We start from the raw sequence: 16,924 nt of genomic DNA, 5'->3' as shown, positions 1-16,924 counted from the left end.
TTTTTTGTAGAGACGGGGCTCGCTATGTTGCCCCGGCTGGTCTTGAACTCCTGACCTCGAGCAATCCTCCCGCCTCGGCCTCCCTAAGCGTTGGGATGACAGAAGAGCCACCGCGCCCGGCTTCACCATGCCTCTTTCATTTTAACCGCTCCGATGTGATTCTCCAAGATTCCACACCCCCAGCCCCGCCCCCTCATACATATTCCCGAGCCAGAGCCTTTCCAACAGGTGCTCTCGTTCTTCCTCCGAGTCGCTGCAACCCGGTGCACTGGCGAGGCCCCTCCTGCGCGTGCGTGACTCACGCCTGGCTTTCCAGAAATCGCCCACCTCTTCCCTCTCAGCCCTGCGCAGCCTCCTTCCGTCTGTAACTCACCTAAAGACCCAAGACCCGGGACATCCGTAGACCGCGCCCGCTATGCACAGCTAAAGAGCACTCACCCCTCGCGCACCAGTCCCGGCCCGGCAGCCGCTGCCCCGGGCTCGACTGGGCGCTGCTACCGCCATCAGCAAGAGCAGGAGCAGCCGGGTCGCCCCAGCGCTGGTTGCCGCCATCTCGGCTCCTTCCCACCAGCGAAGGGATGGCTGAAAGGCAGGAGCCGCGCAGCACGCCGGGAGAAACAGGCCGCATCCTGACGCCCGTGCGCCTGCGCTGGGCCCCAGCGCCTGCGCACTGGCGCCCGTCCGCTCCTGCGGCCTGACATCAGCAGGATGGAGCCGCCCCCTCCGGGGACGTCATCACAAACTGGGAGCCCGGTTCTGTGTGACGTCATAGAACCCGATCCACATCATGACGTCACAATGCCCCTCATTTTTCTCCCTCGGCTCCTTCCTCCGCTCCCGTCGGGCGGGGACATCGCGATGAGGCGGGATCGCGGCGCTAAGCCGGCTGTGAGTGGAGCTGGCGAGGTGGAAACAGGTGGGATGGCAGGTGAGAGATGGAGCCAGGCCTGGAGGGGTTGGACCTGGTGAGGGAACCAAGTAAAGGCTGGGTCCGGCAATTCGGGGACATCTGATAACCCGTCCTCTGCGCGGAGCTGTGCCGGGCCCTCCTGTCTGGCAGCCAGACACAGCCTCCCGGGATCGACCCCCAGACTTCGTCCTGCTAAAATGCCTCCTGGTTCCAGCCTCTCCCACGGGCCGTCCCAGACGGCTCCAACGCTACCTCCAGAGCGGCGAATTCGACCAGTTGCGAGACTTCCCCATCTTTGAGAGCAACTTTGTGCAGGTAGGGAGCCCCAGAACCCCCTCATCCCAAGCCTCGGCCTGTCCCTCGACCTCCTCCTGACTTGGAAAGCCCCTGCTCCCCCATAACGTCTATCTCGTGGGATTCCCGACTCCCAACTCCTACGTGACCTCTGACGCCCCATACCTCTAGTTCTTTAGATTCTTTGTGAACCTCTAACTCCGTTGCCTCAGTTTCCCTAACTTCACACCCATATGATTTTTGACCTTTAATTCCAAGATATCTGGCCCCCAGCCTGATTTTCAACTCACCTGGTTCATGACCTTTTCCCCTACCAAGATTCCTAGCCTCTGATCCCTCCCCAGTTCTGCCCCCACATCTGTCCTGCCCCTAACCTCTGACCTCTGGCCCCAGGTGACTCGGTTGGGAGAAGTTGCCAACGAGGTCACCATGGGGGTGGCAGCCTCCAGTCCAGCGCTGGAGCTCCCGGACCTATTGCTTCTGGCCGGCCCTGACAAGGAGAATGCGCGCCTGCAACTCTTTGGGTAACTGCCGCCACCTCAGCTGAGACCCCCTCCTCCCTCAGCTCCAGGCACCTGAGCCCCCAGCAGTACCTCCCCTCACCCAGACCACCCCCAGGGCCAGGAGCTGGCAGTGCTACCGGCCCTCCCTGAGCTGCCGTCTGCATGGGAGAAGGACAGAGCAGCCCTCAGGGGCCAGAAATCAAGGACTAGACAGACCTGAAGGGGACAGTCCTCAGCCATGCCCCAGCAGGAGTCAGGAGAATGACCATTTCCGCAGGGCCTGCTCATGCCAGATGCCCCTGGGCCGTGCATGTGATCTCACCTCTGACCTCATATCTTCACATGGTGGGCTCCCTTAGCCCCATCCTCCAAAGAGCTAAACTGAGGCTCAGAGAGCTGGGAGCCATTTGCCCAGGGTCCCACTGTGGCGCCAGAGTGGGCCAGGATTGGAACGCCAAGCTTGTCACGATTGTGGATCTCACGGTTCTTGAGCCCTCCTGTGCCTCACTCCATACTCTCCTTTATGTCGTATTTTTTCATTGAAAAAGTAATGCAGATTGGGCGCGGTGGCCCACACCTGTAATCCCAGCACTTTGGGAGGCCAAGGCAGGCAGATCACTTGAGGCCAGGAGTTTGAGACCAGCCTGGCCAACATAGCAAAACCCTGTCTCTACCAGAAATACAAAAAAATTAGCCAGGTGTGGTGGCAGGCGCCGGTAATCCCAGCTACTCGGGAGGTTGAGGCAGGAGAATCACTTGAACCCGGGAGGTGGAGGTTGCAGTGAGCCGAGACCATGCCACTGCACTCCATTCTGAACAACAGAGTGAGTGAGACTCTGTCTCAAAAGAAAAGAGAAGAAAAAAGAAAAGAAAAGAGAAAAAGAAAAAGCAATGCTAACATACGAGAAAACAAAATAGACAGCAGAAGCTGTTCCCTTCTCTCACCCAAGGCTCCTGCTCCAACTCCAGCTACAAACACTGAAATGTTTATGTGCCCATAGTACAGAAACATTCTGCCAGTAGCTTTCACTTTTTGTTGTTGTTGTTGTTGTTCTTGTTGTTGTTGTTTTGAGACAGAGTCTCAACCTCGGCTCACTGCAACCTCTGCCTCCTGGGTTCAAGCGATTCTCCTGCCTCAGCCTCCTGAGTAGCTGGGATTACAGGCACCTGCCACCACAACCGGCTAATTTTTGTATTTTTAGTAGAGACAGGGTTTCACCATGTTGGCCAGTCTGGTCTCAAATTCCTGACCTCAGGTGATCTGCCTGCCTGGGCCTCCCAAAGTGCTGGGACTATAGGCATGAGCTACCATGCCTGTCCAGCTTTCACTTTTTTGACCATATCTCACAGTTCATGAAAGAGAGATGCCAGACACAGTGACTCACACCTGTAATCCCAGCACTTTGGGAGGCTGAGGTGGGAGGATTACTTCAGGCTTGGAGTTCAAGACCAGCCTGGGCAACACAGCGAGACCACAATCTCTACAGAAATTAAAATTACAAAGCTAGCCAGGTGTGGTGGCACACACCTGTGGTCCTAGCTACTGGGGCTGAGCCAGGAGGATCACCTGAGCCCGGGAGTTCCAGGCTGCAGTGAACTGTGACCACACCACTGTACTCCAGCCTGGGCAATGAAGTGAGACCCGTTCTCAAAGAAAGAAAGAAAGGGAAGAAAGAAGAGAGAGAAAAGAAAGGGAAGAAAGTAAGGAGGGAGAAATAGAGGAAGGAGGGAAGGAAGGAAGGACCAACTCATTGTCTCACACATGCACACATGAAGGTCCACAGTTCTTTCTCGCACTTCTGAAATCCAAAAGATTGCTTTTGTAATTTGGTAGCCAAATCAGATTTTGACCTGCATGTATTCAAGATTACTTACAGCCTTTATTAATCCCCCCTAAGTTAAAAACCTTTCAGAAAGCAGTATTCTGACGCCAGTACAGTACACTGAGATATTTTCTCTTCTACACTATGCCTTTATTTTTGTTTATGTGTTGTGGAGATGGAATCTCACTATGTTGCCCAGGCTGGTCTTGAACTCCGGGCCTCAAGTGATCCTCCCACCTCAGCCTCCCAAAGCACTAGAATTACAGGCATAAACCACCGTGCCTGGTCTTTATTTGTTTATTTATTTATTTATTCATTCATTCATCCATTCATTCATATTTAATTTTGTGACAGTGTCTCACTCTGTCATCCAGGCTGGAGTGATCACAGCTCTCTGCAGGCTCAAGCGATCCTCCCACCTCAGCTGCCTGACCCTGTCTTTTTTTGTAGAGACAGGGTCTCACCGTGCTGCCCAAGCTGGTCTCGAACTCCTGGGCTCAAGCAATCCTCCTCCCTCAACTTCCCAAAGTGCTGGGACTGTACGTGTGACCCACCTTGCCCAGCCCCTTTTATTTTAAATGCTAACTGTATTTCACCAGTGATCTCATCACTCACTGAATCATGACCTGCAGTTGGAAGAATACCAATGATGATGCTGAGAGTGGCTTTGATCCTCTCATAAGCTCCTTTGGCACTCTAAAACCCCTTCCCAAATGAACATACCACTGAAGTGAGAACATTGAGCTTGCTCTGCAAATTTGGCCTCAGGACTCATCTCCTAGCCCCTCACTTTTGTCTAACCAACTTCAGCCCTGAGCTGTTCTGGGGCAGTTCCTGAGAGGTATATATACATGTATATACACACACAAATATATATACATATACATACATATATGTACTTATACACACATACACATATTACACATATATACATATAAACATACATATAAACGCATATATACATATAAACGCATATATACATGTATACATGCATATACATATATACACATATACATATATACATAATGTATATATACACAAATATATACATATATACACAGAGACATACATATACATATATACACATGCACATATACATATATACATATATGCACATATACACACACGTGGACATATATACACATATACACATATATACACACATATATATAGATCCACCCTTTCTTTAAAAACAGCAGTAGAGGCTGGGTGTGGTGGCTCACACCTGTAATCCCAGCACTTTGGGAGGCCAAGGTGGGCAGATCACCTGATGCCAGGAGTTCGAGACCAGCCTGGCCAACATGGTGAGACCCCATCTCTACAAAAATGCAAAAAATTAACCAGACATGATGATGGCCACCTGTAGTCCCAGCTACTCGGGAGCTAGTCGGGAGGCTGAGGCAGGAGAATCACTTGAGCCTGGGAGTCGGAGGTTGATTTTTGTCCCCCAAATAGAATAACGGCTGACTTTTTTTTTTTTTTTTTGAGACGGAGTCTCGCTCTGTCACCCAGGCTGGAGTGCAGTGGCCGGACCTCAGCTCACTGCAAGCTCCGCCTCCTGGGTTTACGCCATTCTCCTGCCTCAGCCTCCCGAGTGGCTGGGACTACAGGCGCCTGCCACCTCGCCAGGCTAGTTTTTAGTATTTTTTTAGTAGAGGCGGGGTTTCACCGTGTTAGCCAGGATGGTCTCGATCTCCTGACCTCGTGATCCGCCCGTCTCGGCCTCCCAAAGTGCTGGGATTACAGGCTTGAGCCACCGCGCCCGGCAATATTTTTTTTTTTTGAGACAGAATCTCACACTGTTTCCCGGGCTGAAGTGTAATGGCGTGATCTCGGCTCACTGCAACCTCTGCCTCCCAGATTCAAGCAATTCTCCTGCCTCAGCCTCCCAAGTAGCTGGGATTATAGGCACCCACTACCACGCCTGGCCAATTTTTTGTATTTTCAGTAGAGATGGGGGTTCCGCCATGTTGGCCAGGCTGGTCTCGAACTCCTGACCTCAGGTGATCCACCCGCCTCGGCCTCCCAAAGTGCTGGGATCACAGGCGTGAGCCACCGCGCCCGGCCCCAGATGGAAATTTCAAGTAGGCAGTTGTATATTTGAGTCTGGAGTTTAGGGGAGAGGACTAGTAGGCGACAAAAAGGAAATGTGGCTGGAAGAAAGTTGGGAATGGACTCAAATTCAAGAGGCAATGAAAGTGGAAAGGGATTCCTGGGGCAGAGGGAGGGGTGGCAAGGTGGGGACCCCTGACCCCGATGGTGCAGGAAGACCCGACAGGGTCAGAACCTGAGTCTGCCCCTTCCTCCCACCCAGGCTGTTCCCCTTGAAGTTCGTCCAGCTCTTTGTCCACGACGAAAGCCAGTGTCAGCTCGAGGTCAAGTTGAACACCAGCCGAACCTTCTACTTGCAACTGCGCGCCCCACTCGAGACCCGAAACCAGGAGTTCGGCCAGTGGGTGCGGCTGCTCTACCGCCTGCGCTTCCTCTCCGCCTCCGCCGTGCCCTTCACACGGGAGCACCAAGTGCTGGAGGATGAAGATGAGGAGGGCGATGACGATGAGGTGGAGGCCCAGAGGGAGTGGGAGGAGGTGAGGAGAGGGGGGAAGCGCGGTGGGGCGGCAGAGGACAGAGGGGAGGCGTCTGAGGACTCCCAGGTCTAAGACAGGAGAGGGCTGGGGCCTGGACTCCTGGGTCTGAGGGAGGAGAAGCTGGGGCCTGGACTCCTGGGTCTGACGGAGGAGGGGCTGGGGGCCTGGAGTCCTGAGTCTCAGGGAGGAGGGGCTGGGGCCTGGACTCCTGGGTCTGAGGGAGGAGAAGCTGGGGCCTGGACTCCTGGGTCTGACGGAGGAGGGGCTGGGGGTCTGGACTCCTGGGTCTGAGGAGGAGGGGCTGGGGCCAGGACTCCTGGGTCTGAGGGAGGAGGGGCTGGGGCCAGGACTCCTGGGTCTGAGGGAGGAGGGGCTGGGGCCTGGACTCCTGGGTCTGAGGGAGGAGGGGCTGGGGCCTGGACTCCTGGGTCTGAGGGAGGAGGGGCTGGGGCCTGGACTCCTGGGTCTGAGGGAGGAGGGGCTGGGGCCTGGGCCTCTGGGTCTGAGGGAGGAGGCACTGGGGCCTGAACCCCTGGGTCTGAGGGAGGAGGGGCTGGGGGCCTGGACTCCTGGGTCTGGAAGTGGAGGTGACCCAGGGATATGGGGGTCTGTGGGTAGAAGCCAGCAGTCTGTCCAGGGCCTTGGCGCCCCAGCCAAGGAGGCTGTCGTGTCCTACTTGGGAACACACACAGCCACCCACACCCATGCCCCAGCCCCTCTCCCCCTGACCTACCAGAGTGGGGTCTAGAGAGGGACAACCTGTGTCCTGAAGGAGTGGGGTCAGCCAGGCCCAATGTCCAGTTCTCTGTAGGGCCTTGGGGGTCAAGGTGGAGCAGGGGGTGATGCCAGTTTTAGAAGCTGGGGTCACTGGAATCTGTGCCCACTCTTGAGACACCTGGCTTCCCCTGCTATTCCAGTAAGTGCAAAGTCCCTCCCCGCCCCCCACTCCCTAACTGCAGGCCAAGGCCTCTGAAACGAACTCTCTCTCCCCAGCCCCAAGGCGTGGAAGCCAGGCTTGACCCCAAGACCTCTGAGCTCTGGGGACTCTGAGTCTTCCAGCATCCTTCAGGTCACCGAATCACCAGAGATCAAAGTACCTTGCCCCAGGGCCAGGCAGATGAGATATCAAAGTTAATAAAGGTCAACCCCTTAAGAACCAACCAGCAGGCCACGAGCGGTTTTGCCATCATCGCCAAGTCCGCGCAGCTGCCTCCCTCTTCAGTTCACCACGTCTAGCTCTTTGGGCCACGGCCCAGGCCTCGAGGCCGCCACACTGACACAGCTGCCTCCAGCCTTCTGGGCGTGGCCTGGGTGCATCTTTGACTCGCTGCCACATTCATTGTCCCCAGCCTGCACCCTCCCTCCCTCCCAGCAGCTCTGCTGGGGCCGGCCTCCACATGGGCTTGGGTTCACCTTTGGTGCTCTGTGCTTGCAGTAACCACATGGCTGCCTCACTAAAGTAGCTCCTCCGAGAGGCCACCTCACCGTGGCCTGTGTCGACGCAGCTGCTCCCGTCGCCAACCCCAGGGTGACCAACCCCCTGCAGGAGGAAGACGGAGCTACAGAGGTAAGAAGGACAGACACTCCAGGGTCCAGACAACACTGTTTTGTTCTCAGCAAAAACTCCAGAAAGAACACAGTCCCGGGAGGCTGGGGATTGGGGTCAGGACTCCGCCACCAACTGTCTTGGCAGGTAGGGGATAGGTCTCACTGCGGCACTACAGGAAAATGAGAAAGCGGGTGAGCCAGGCCCGGGCACGCCTCCTCCTGAAGCCCCAGGCCCCTTTGGCTGCTGTGTCCACATGACCAGCAGGGAGACAGGATGACAGTCCCCATCCCGCCCCATCCCAGGCCACTGTGGCTGGAAAACCCAGAGTCACAGTGCGCCTGACTACTGCTATTCTGGATCCCAGATGGGGACGTGCTGAGCTGCTGGCTGTACGTGGTCACTGGAATCCTGAGGCCGGGATTTTTCTGAGCTGATTCAGTAGTTAATCAGGGAGACAGCAGAATATCAGAAATTGAGTGGGCTTGGAAGAGCAGTGATCGGGGGTGTTTTTGTTTGGTTTTTGAGACAGAGTCTTACTCTGTTGCACCAGGCTGGAGTGCAGTGGCACGATCTCAGCTCACTGCAGCCTCAGCCTCCCCAGTTCAAGTGATCCTCCTGCCTCAGCCCCCCAGGTAGCTGGGACGACAGGCATATGCTACCACGCCCGGCTAATTTTTTTTTTTTTTTTGTATTTTTAGTAGAGACAGTTTCGCCGTGTTGCCCAGGCTGGTGTTGAACTCCCGGGCTCAAGCAACACGCCTGCCTTGGTCTCCCAATGTGCTGGATTACAGGCGAGAGCCACCGTGCTTGGCCAGAAAGTATCCTCTCTCAGCTTTTTTTTTTTTTTTTTTTTTTTTTTTTGAGACGGAGTCTTGCTCTGCCACCCAGGCTGGAGTGCAGTGGCCGGATCTCAGCTCACTGCAAGCTCCGCCTCCCGGGTTTATGCCATTCTCCTGCCTCAGCCTCCCGAGTAGCTGGGACTACAGGCGCCCGCCACCTCGCCCGGCTAGTTTTTTGTATTTTTAAGTAGAGACAGGGTTTCACCGTATTAGCCAGGATGGTCTCGATCTCCTGACCTCGTGATCCGCCCGTCTCTGCCTCCCAAAGTGCTGGGATTACAGGCTTGAGCCACCGCGCCCGGCCTCAGCCTTTGTTAAAGGTACCCAGCCACCCTGTCTGCTGGGTTGTTCTCAGAGCCAGGGGAGTCAGAGGTCAGAAGTCACCATCCGGGAGGGACTCTGGAAGTCCACATTGATGTCATCCTGCTCTGAGGGACACTGTTAGTGGCCTCTTTGCTGAGCCTTGACTGGCAGGTGTCTGATGGGCTGGAGCACAGGGTAAATGAGCAGGGGAATTGTGTTCCAGGAAGAGGGAAGAGCCTGTGCCAAGTCCCGGTGGAAGGAAAGCCTGGCCAGTGTAACGGCCAACAGCCCAGTGTGGCTGGGACATCATGTGGGAAGAACCGGGGTGGGTGGGGGCCGGAGGTGGACACACCACTGTGAATACCAGGCGGAGGGCCGCTGGGGTGGTGGGGAGCCCCCAGTGGGCTGGGATCAGGGCTGGGGCAGAGCAGTTCTGGATAGAGAGAGCTCTCTGGGGCCAGTACAGGGGTGAAGGTGGGTGGCAGGTTGGAGAGACTGGAGACAGGGAGGTGGCTGGAAATGGAATCCGGGAGGAAGAGGATGTAGCTTTCGTTGGGGCTGGAGCTCTGGGACCGAGATGAGGGGAAGGGGCAGGGAGAGGCAGGGGCAGGTGGGTGAGAGCATGGGGACAGGCTATGGAGGGGAGGCACTTTTGGGAGCTCCCACCACCCCTGGTCATTTCTGTTATCCATGTTTGCTCTCACTCTGTCAACCCATCTGCCTGCGGGGACCCAGGTTCACTGGAGGCCTTGGGAACATTTGCTAAGCCCTTCTCACTCAGCCTCCCTCTTCCTTGTCCTTCAACTCCTTTGAAAAAATCGGATTCCTGCCCAAGCTGGGTCCGGGGCTCCCCCACCCCAACTCCTATGATGCTCTGTGCTGCCTTCAGGACAGCAGCTTCCCAGTCCTCCTCCCAGAGGGCAGGTCTCACTGTCTCCAGATCTCAGCGGTGCTCAGCCCAGGGCCTCTGGCCAGGCTGGCACAGGGCCCGAGCCACGGTCAGCCCGTGTTGGGGACGGCCACGCCCTCACCTCGGACCTCCAGCTTGCACTCAGCCAGCGCCTCGCCCAGCTCGTTGACGGCCAGGCAGGTGTAAGTCCCAGCGTCGAAGGGCGAGGGGCGGCGGATGTTCAGCGTCAGGACCCCCTGGTAATTGGTCATCAGGAACTTGGGATCTTCGCGGATTTCCATCTTGTTCTTCATCCAGACCACCTTCGGCTGTTAAGAGTCAAGGGAGAGGAGGCCAACTTAGAGAGGGTCCCTGGGCAATGACAAAATGGGGCTCGGGAAGCAGATCTGGGTTCTAGGCTCTGCCACGCTCTTGCCAGATGTCCTGGGGCGAGTCACTTCTCCCTGACCCTCAGTCTCCTATTCTGTAAAAGCAGGTTGATAGTCCCTACTTCACATGGTCACGGTGCGGTCTTCCCATTGCTCTCAGGACAAGAAGCTCACTGTCGTGGCCCACAGGGTCCCACAGTCTTTGATCCCCATTACTTCTCTGCTCCAGCCAAACAGGCTACCTCGCTGTCATTCAAACAGACCAGACAGGCGCCCACCTCAGGACCCTGGCACTGGCTGTTCCCTCTTCCATGCTGCCCTTCCCTCCTTTTTTTTTTTTTTTAAACCTATCCTTTAGGTCTCAGTTCACACGTCCCTTCGTGGCCCCTAGACTGGAACGGAAATACCTATTTTTACACTCTGCCTGTGTTTCTCTCACACACTTGCCTCCCTTTATAATTGTATTTATTTTGTATATAGAGATGGGTTCCACCATATTGCCCAGGCTGGTTTCAAACTCCTGGCCTCAAGCCAACCTCCCACCACGGCTTCCCAAAGTGCTGGGATTGGGATTCCAGGAGTGAGCCACTGTGCCCTGCCAGCCCTTTTTTTTTTTTTTTTTTTTTTTTTTGAGATGGAGTTTCACTCTTGTTGCCCAGGCTGGAGTGCAATGGCGCAATCTCAGCTCACTGCAATCTCCATCTCCTGGATTCAAGTGATTCTCCTGCCTCAGCCTCCAGAGTAACTGGGATTACAGGCATGTGCCACCATGCCTGGCTACTTTTTTGTATTTTTAGTAGAAACAGGGTTTCTCCATGTTGGTCAAGCTGGTCTTGAACTCCTGACTACAGGTGTGAGCCACTGCGCTTGGCCTTTTTTTGTTTTTTTGTTTGTTTGTTTTGAGACAATCTTGCTTTGTTTCCCGGGCTGGAGTGCAGTGGCGTGATCTCGGCTCACTGCAACCTCCACCTCCTGGGTTTAAGCGATTCTCCTGCCTCAGCCTCCCAAGTATCTGGGATTACAGGTACTCGCCACCATGCCTGGCTAATTTTTGTATTTTTTTTTAGTAGAGATGGGGTTTCACCATGTTGGCCAGGCTGGTCTCAAACTCCCGACCTCAGGTGATCTGCCCGCTTCGGTCTCCCAAAGTGCTGAGATTACAGGTGTGAGCCACCGTGTCTGGCCCAGCCCTTTATAATTTTATATTATTTGTGTGACTCTGGGCAAATGTCAGTCTCCCTCAACATACAGGAAATTTCTTGTTCGAATCACCGAGGTCGTTGAAAGCCTCTGAAAATGTTTGTTGAAAGAATAAATGGAGTGAATAAATGAATGAGAGCATGAAAAAGTGCTGTAAATAAGCAAATGGAGTGAAGGAAGGAACTGAGTAAAGGATGGATTGGTAGGTGGATAAATGAGTGGAATGAGAGACATGAGTGGAGTTAGTGAATAAAGTACACAGAGATGGAGATGGTGAACCAATGAATCCATGGTATGCCTAAAGGGGGCTAAAGCGAAGAACCTACAGCCCAGACCAGAAGCTGGCAAACTGTTCCTATAAAGGGCCAGATGGTGAATATTTCGGGTTTTTTGGGCCCTGTGGTCTCTGGGTCCGGAACATGAGCCACGCACATTTATTTACATTTTGTCTGCAGTAGCTGTAAACAAAACATAAACAAATGTGCATGGCCCGTGTTCCAATAAATCTTTAATGAGAGGAACAGGTGGCGGGTGGATTTGACCCATGGGCGATGGTTTGCCAACCTCTGGTCTAAACGAGCTCTAGGTTGCAAGTGTCCACACTCCCAAAGAGCAGTCGGGAAACGGCTGGACAGAAAGACCCTGGGGAGCCATGGCGGTTCAGGCTGCCCCTGCTCCCAAGGTTTCTTTTTCCATGGGACTGGCATTTGTCCTTGGACAGAGCAAGAGAGACTTAATGGTCCTCTCCTCAAGCTGCCGAGACAAGCTATTACCTGACAGGGGACAAAGAAAAAGGCAAGAGGCTGGGCACGGTGGCTCACACCTGTAATCCCAGCACTTTGGGAAGCCGAGGCAGGTGGATCACCTGAGGTCAACAAAACCCTGTCTCTAGTAAAAATACAAAATTTAGCTGGGCATGGTGGTGCACACCTGTAATCCTAGCTACTCAGGAGGCTGAGACAGGAGAATCGCTTGAATCTGGGAGGCGGTTGCAGTGAGCCAACATCGCACCACTGCACTCCAGCCTGGTGTCAGAAAAAAAAAAAGGAAGGAAAAAGGCAGGAAGCCAAAGGCAAGGTGTGATTGATTGTCTGAGACTTGGGCTGTGGTCAGAGGAGTTAACAGGAAGGGGGTGAAAAGCAAGCAAGTCCAGTCTTGGCGTGGTGGCTCACACCTGTAATCCCAGCACTTTGGGAGGCCGAGGCAGGAGAATCACTTGAGCCTAGGAGTTCAAGACCAGCCTGGACAACATAGCAAGACCCCATCTCTACAAACCATAAAAGTAGCTGGGCATAGTGGTTCATGCCTGTGGTCCCAGCTACTCAGGAAGATGAGGTAGGAGGATCGCTTGAGCCCAGGAGGTCAAGGTTGCAGTGAGCTGTGATCGCACCACTGCACTCCAGCCTGGGTGATACAGCAAGACCCTGTCTCAAAAAAACAAACAAAAAAAATCAATTAAAAAAATTGTTTTAAGTGACTAAATCCTTGAGACAGAGAACTCGGGGAGGAAGAACTGGCGTGATGGGGAGTGGGGGCTTCGTTGTATAGAAGATTCCCCACAAGGCAACACACACACAGATCTGAGTCCCTGCACAGGCACCTTTGGGTGGCCTCTGACAGCGCAGTTGAGAGCCGCTGAGTACCCAGCCACGACCACCCGGTCTATGAGAGGCGTCAGGAACTTGGGAGCCATCCGGAAGTCATGCTCCTTATACTCGAATGGTTTTAAGGTGATTCCTGGGGAGAGAGGATGCACCCGTGAGGCGATTGATCTAGATCATCCCGACACCAGCTGCGGAACAAACTGCAATCACTTCTCCCCCATAACTAGGTGCAGTCAACCCCAGTGGGGAGGGGAGGGGAGGGCAGGGGGAGTCCAGGTGGGACCTGGGCGGGAGGGTGGAGGGGGGGGCCTGGGCCGTGGAGCAGGATGGCTGTACCTGTCTTGAGGATGCGGGCCGTATTCTTGGAGACACCAGGTGAGTCACTGAGCCCACAGATGTTCTCAGTGTAAACTCGGAAATAGTATTCATTGCCCACGATGAGGTCGGACACAGTACAGCTAGTGTGCCGGTTACGTTCATAGACGTTGAACCACTCCTAGTGTGGGGACAGGGAGGGACCAGGCGGGTCAGCGCCACCGGATCACAGGATTACACACAGACACAGACGCAAGAAAGGGTGAGAAGAGCACATCCAGTGTTTAAAAATCTTGTCACTCGTGGCACACTACTCACAGTGGCCAACAGGTGGAACCAACCCAGCGCCCATCAGTGCAGGGATGGACTGGTCAGCCCAGACAAGGGAACATCATTCAACTCTAAGAAGGAGTCAGGCACCATGGCTCACGCCTGTAATCCCAGCTCTTTGGGAGGCCAAGGTGGGAGGCTCACTTGAGCCCAGGAGTTCGAGACCAGCGTGGGCAACACGGCGAGACCCTGGCTCTTCAAAAAAATCAAAAAATTAGCCAGGTCTGGTGGCCAGCACCTGTAGTCTCAGCTGCTCAAGAGGCTGAGGAAGGAGGATTGCTTGAACCTGGGAGTTTGAGGCTGCAGTGAGCCATAAACATGCCACTGCATTCCAGCCTGGGTGACAGAGCAAGACCCTGTCTCAAAAATAAAAATTTTAAAAAATGTAAAAGAAATTAAGACCAGGTGCAGTCATTCACGCCTGTAATCCCAACACTTTGGGAGGCCAAGGTGGGAGGATGACTTGGGTCCAGGAGTTCAAGACCAGCCTGGACAACGTAGTGAGACCCCATTTCTACAAAAATTAGCAGGGCGTGGTGGCATGTGCCAGCTACTTGGGAGGCTAAGATGAGGGGGGATCACCTGAGTTTGGAGGCAGAGAAGGCAGTGAGCCGAGATTGCGTCACTGCCCTCCAGCCTGGGTGACAGTACGATCCTGTTTCAAAAAAAATAATTCTAAAAACAGGACTGTAGGCCGGGCGCGGTGGCTCAAGCCTGTAATCCTAGCACTTTGGGAGGCCAAGACGGGCGGATCACGAGGTCAGGAGATCAAGACCATCCTGGCTAACACGGTGAAACCCTGTCTCTACTAAAAACTACCAAAAAAACTAGCTGGGCGAGGAGGTGGGCGCCTGTAGTCCCAGCTGCTCGGGAGGCTGAGGCAGGAGAATGGCGTGAGCCTGGGAGGCGGAGCTTGCAGTGAGCGGAGATCGCGCCACTGCACTCCAGCCTGGGCGACAGAGCCAGACTCCATCTCAAAAAAAAAAAAAAAAAAAAAAAACAGGATTGCCGCATGGACACACCCTGCACCCTGCAGTATGGATGAACTTTGAAGATGTGCTGAGTTAACAAAGTCAGACACAAAGGTCACATAGCTAGGATTCCACGTGTATGAAATGTCCAGAGTAGGTAAATCCAGGGAGACAGAAAGCAAATCGGTGGCTGCCAGGGTCTGGGGCCAGGGGAGACCAGGGGGTGGCGCTATTGGATACAGGGCTTCCCCTGGGGGATGAAAATGGACTGGGTAGAGGCGGTGGCTGCACAACCCTGCAAATGTCTTAAGGGCTGCTGAATTGTTCGCTTTAAAACAGCGAATGGCTAATTCCATTATGTGATGTTTACCTCAGTGAAAAAAGAAAATGAAAACCCATCACGTGCCGAGTCTCAGCTAAAAGGCTTCCCTCCCGGCCCCAGCCCGTCCTCCAGCCTCTGGGCCCCTCCCTGCCCTTCCAGCTGTGAAAGGGGGACATCTGCACCTGCTCTGCCCACCTCACCGGCTCTTCCCCGTCACCCCCTCTGCTCTCTCACCATGGTCTTTTTGTCTGCTTTCTGGACGAAGTACCCCGTGATCTCAGTGTTCCCATCATCTTTGGGGGCCTGCCATTCCACTAGCGCGTTCGTGCCCCACACCTCCTTCACCATCACGTTTATGGGGGGCCCAGCCTTTTCTGGAAGTGGGGAAGTGTGACAAGTCAGTCTGGGTTTTGGGGTGTCCAGCCACTCCCCTCCCCTCCCCACACCCCTATACTCCTCTTCTGATTCTAACCTCTCTTATGCCCCATTCTCATTCCTACCTACGGCCTCCCCCATCCCAATCTCTCCACTTCCTCCTATCCTGGGCCATCCTCATCCCTCCTCACCTCCTCTCCTCACCCCGATGTCTCCCCACTTCCTCTCTCCACCCAATGTCTCTCTCAAGGGTTCCCCATGTTCATCTCTCCTCCACTCCTAGCCCTGGTACTTGCCTTGCTCCTTATCTAGTCTCCGCCTCCTCATCTCCTCACTTCCTCTCCCACCCCTCATCTCTCACCTCCTCTCCCACCCCTCATCTCACCTCCTCTCCCACCCATCTGCCACCTCCTCCCCACCCCTCATCTCACCTCCTCTACCACCCATCTCCCACCTCCTCTCCCACCCCTCATCTCCCATCTCCTCTCCCACCCCTCATCTCTCACCTCCTCTCCCACCCCTCATCTCCCACCTCCATTCCCCCCCCCCATCTCCCACCTCCTCTCCCACCCCCCATCTCCCACCTCCTCTCCCACCCCTCATCTCTCACCTCCTCTCCCACCCCTCATCTCTCATCTCCTCTCCCACCCCTCATCTCCCACCTCCTCTTCCACCCCTCATCTCTCACCTCCTCTCCCCCCCTCATCTCTCACCTCCTCTCCCACCCCTCATCTCTCACCTCCTCTCCCACCCCTCATCTCTCACCTCCTCTCCCACCCCTCATCTCTCACCTCCTCTCCCACCCCTCATCTCTCACCTCCTCTCCCACCCCTCATCTCTCACCTCCTCTCCCACCCCTCATCTCTCACCTCCTCTCCCACCCCTCATCTCTCACCTCCATTCCCACCCCCCATCTCCCACCTCCTCTCCCACCCCTCATCTCTCATCTCCTCTCCCACCCCTCATCTCCCACCTCCATTCCCACCCCCCATCTCCCACCTCCTCTCCCACCCCTCATCTCTCACCTCCTCTCCCACCCCTCATCTCTCACCTCCTCTCCCACCCCTCATCTCTCACCTCCTCTCCCACCCCTCATCTCTCACCTCCTCTTCCACCCCTCATCTCTCACCTCCTCTCCTACCCCTCATCTCTCACCTCCTCTCCCACACCTCATCTCACCTCCTCCCTCATCGCTTCCCATCCCTGCCCCTCCCGACCACCAGGGGCCCTCCCAGCGCGCGCACCCACGACGCGGATGTGGATGGTGGCGGTGTCCTTCATGTTCTCGATCTGCACGCTCAGCTCGTACTCCCCAGAGTCGGAGCGGGCCGCCTGGCGCACGAAGAACACGGTGTCGAAGTCGCTGGTCCGCACGTGCACGCGGGAGGTGTCCACCGGGGCCCCGCCCTTGGTCCACACCACCTGGGGCCGGGGCTTTCCCTGCGGGAAGAGGGCGGGGCGGGGTCAGCAGGGGCTCCACCCGCACAAAGGGGGCTTGCGGCAGGAGCGGACCCCGGGCCCCTGACCCCGCTCCCCTGACCTGGAAGGGGACGACAAGGTTGAGCTGCTCTCCCACTTTGCGGATGTAGGTCTGGCGGAGGTGGCGGGGGAGTCGGATCTTGGGTGGCTCTGAGGGCGCAAACACAGGGAGGGGGCTCAGCGGGGGGCCGGGGCACGTTCCAGGGGCCAATGGCGATGAGACTGTCTGGGGAGGTCCTGT

At 55.4% G+C, this 16,924-nt stretch overlaps 3 protein-coding genes across 10 annotated transcripts in view; 1 reads left to right on the top strand and 2 right to left on the bottom strand.

Moving 5' to 3' along the window:
- The window catches only part of EMC10 (ER membrane protein complex subunit 10), a 33,143-nt gene extending 32,529 nt beyond the window's left edge, over positions 1-614 (bottom strand). For all 7 annotated transcript variants that reach the window (XM_033224218.1, XM_033224219.1, XM_033224220.1 and 4 more), the window contains exon 1: positions 439-614. In XM_033224218.1, the coding sequence (XP_033080109.1) occupies positions 439-552 (114 nt within the window). In that variant the 5' untranslated portion in view covers positions 553-614. The remainder of the gene's footprint in view (positions 1-438) is intronic.
- A 16-nt stretch (positions 615-630) lies between these two features.
- Positions 631-7,458, top strand: FAM71E1 (family with sequence similarity 71 member E1). 2 transcript variants are annotated; one of them, XM_033224225.1, is made up of 5 exons: positions 631-928; positions 1,125-1,225; positions 1,598-1,728; positions 5,845-6,118; positions 7,112-7,458. In XM_033224225.1, the coding sequence occupies exons 1-5, from the start codon at positions 709-711 to the stop codon at positions 7,166-7,168; spliced, it is 783 nt and encodes a 260-aa protein (XP_033080116.1). In that variant the 5' UTR covers positions 631-708; the 3' UTR covers positions 7,169-7,458. The 2 variants fall into 2 exon arrangements, with proteins under 2 accessions (XP_033080116.1, XP_033080117.1); XM_033224226.1 differs by having other exon boundaries at positions 688-928; positions 5,845-6,091; positions 7,112-7,455.
- A 244-nt stretch (positions 7,459-7,702) lies between these two features.
- Positions 7,703-16,924, bottom strand: part of MYBPC2 (myosin binding protein C2) — a 37,178-nt gene continuing 27,956 nt past the window's right edge. The window contains exons 22-28 of the mRNA XM_033224210.1: positions 16,745-16,833; positions 16,449-16,644; positions 15,064-15,203; positions 13,228-13,387; positions 12,888-13,024; positions 9,841-10,027; positions 7,703-7,836 (exon numbers count right to left, since the gene is read on the bottom strand). Coding sequence (XP_033080101.1) covers positions 7,826-7,836; positions 9,841-10,027; positions 12,888-13,024; positions 13,228-13,387; positions 15,064-15,203; positions 16,449-16,644; positions 16,745-16,833 — 920 coding nt within the window. The 3' untranslated portion in view covers positions 7,703-7,825. The remainder of the gene's footprint in view (positions 7,837-9,840; positions 10,028-12,887; positions 13,025-13,227; positions 13,388-15,063; positions 15,204-16,448; positions 16,645-16,744; positions 16,834-16,924) is intronic.

The sequence above is a fragment of the Trachypithecus francoisi genome, unplaced genomic scaffold (assembly GCF_009764315.1).
Source record: "Trachypithecus francoisi isolate TF-2019V2 unplaced genomic scaffold, Tfra_2.0 Lachesis_group12, whole genome shotgun sequence".
Lineage (NCBI taxonomy): Eukaryota > Metazoa > Chordata > Mammalia > Primates > Cercopithecidae > Trachypithecus > Trachypithecus francoisi.
This window is presented reverse-complemented; position numbering and strand designations above follow the sequence as displayed.

Coding starts and splice junctions, on each gene's coding strand:
- FAM71E1 (XM_033224225.1), top strand. CDS start 709: ATGGAGCCGCCCCCTCCGGGGACGTCATCACAAACTGGGAGCCCGGTT. Junction 929..1,124: donor GGAAACAGGTGGGATGGCAG/GTGAGAGATGGA, acceptor TCCTGGTTCCAG/CCTCTCCCACGGGCCGTCCC. Junction 1,226..1,597: donor TTGAGAGCAACTTTGTGCAG/GTAGGGAGCCCC, acceptor CTCTGGCCCCAG/GTGACTCGGTTGGGAGAAGT.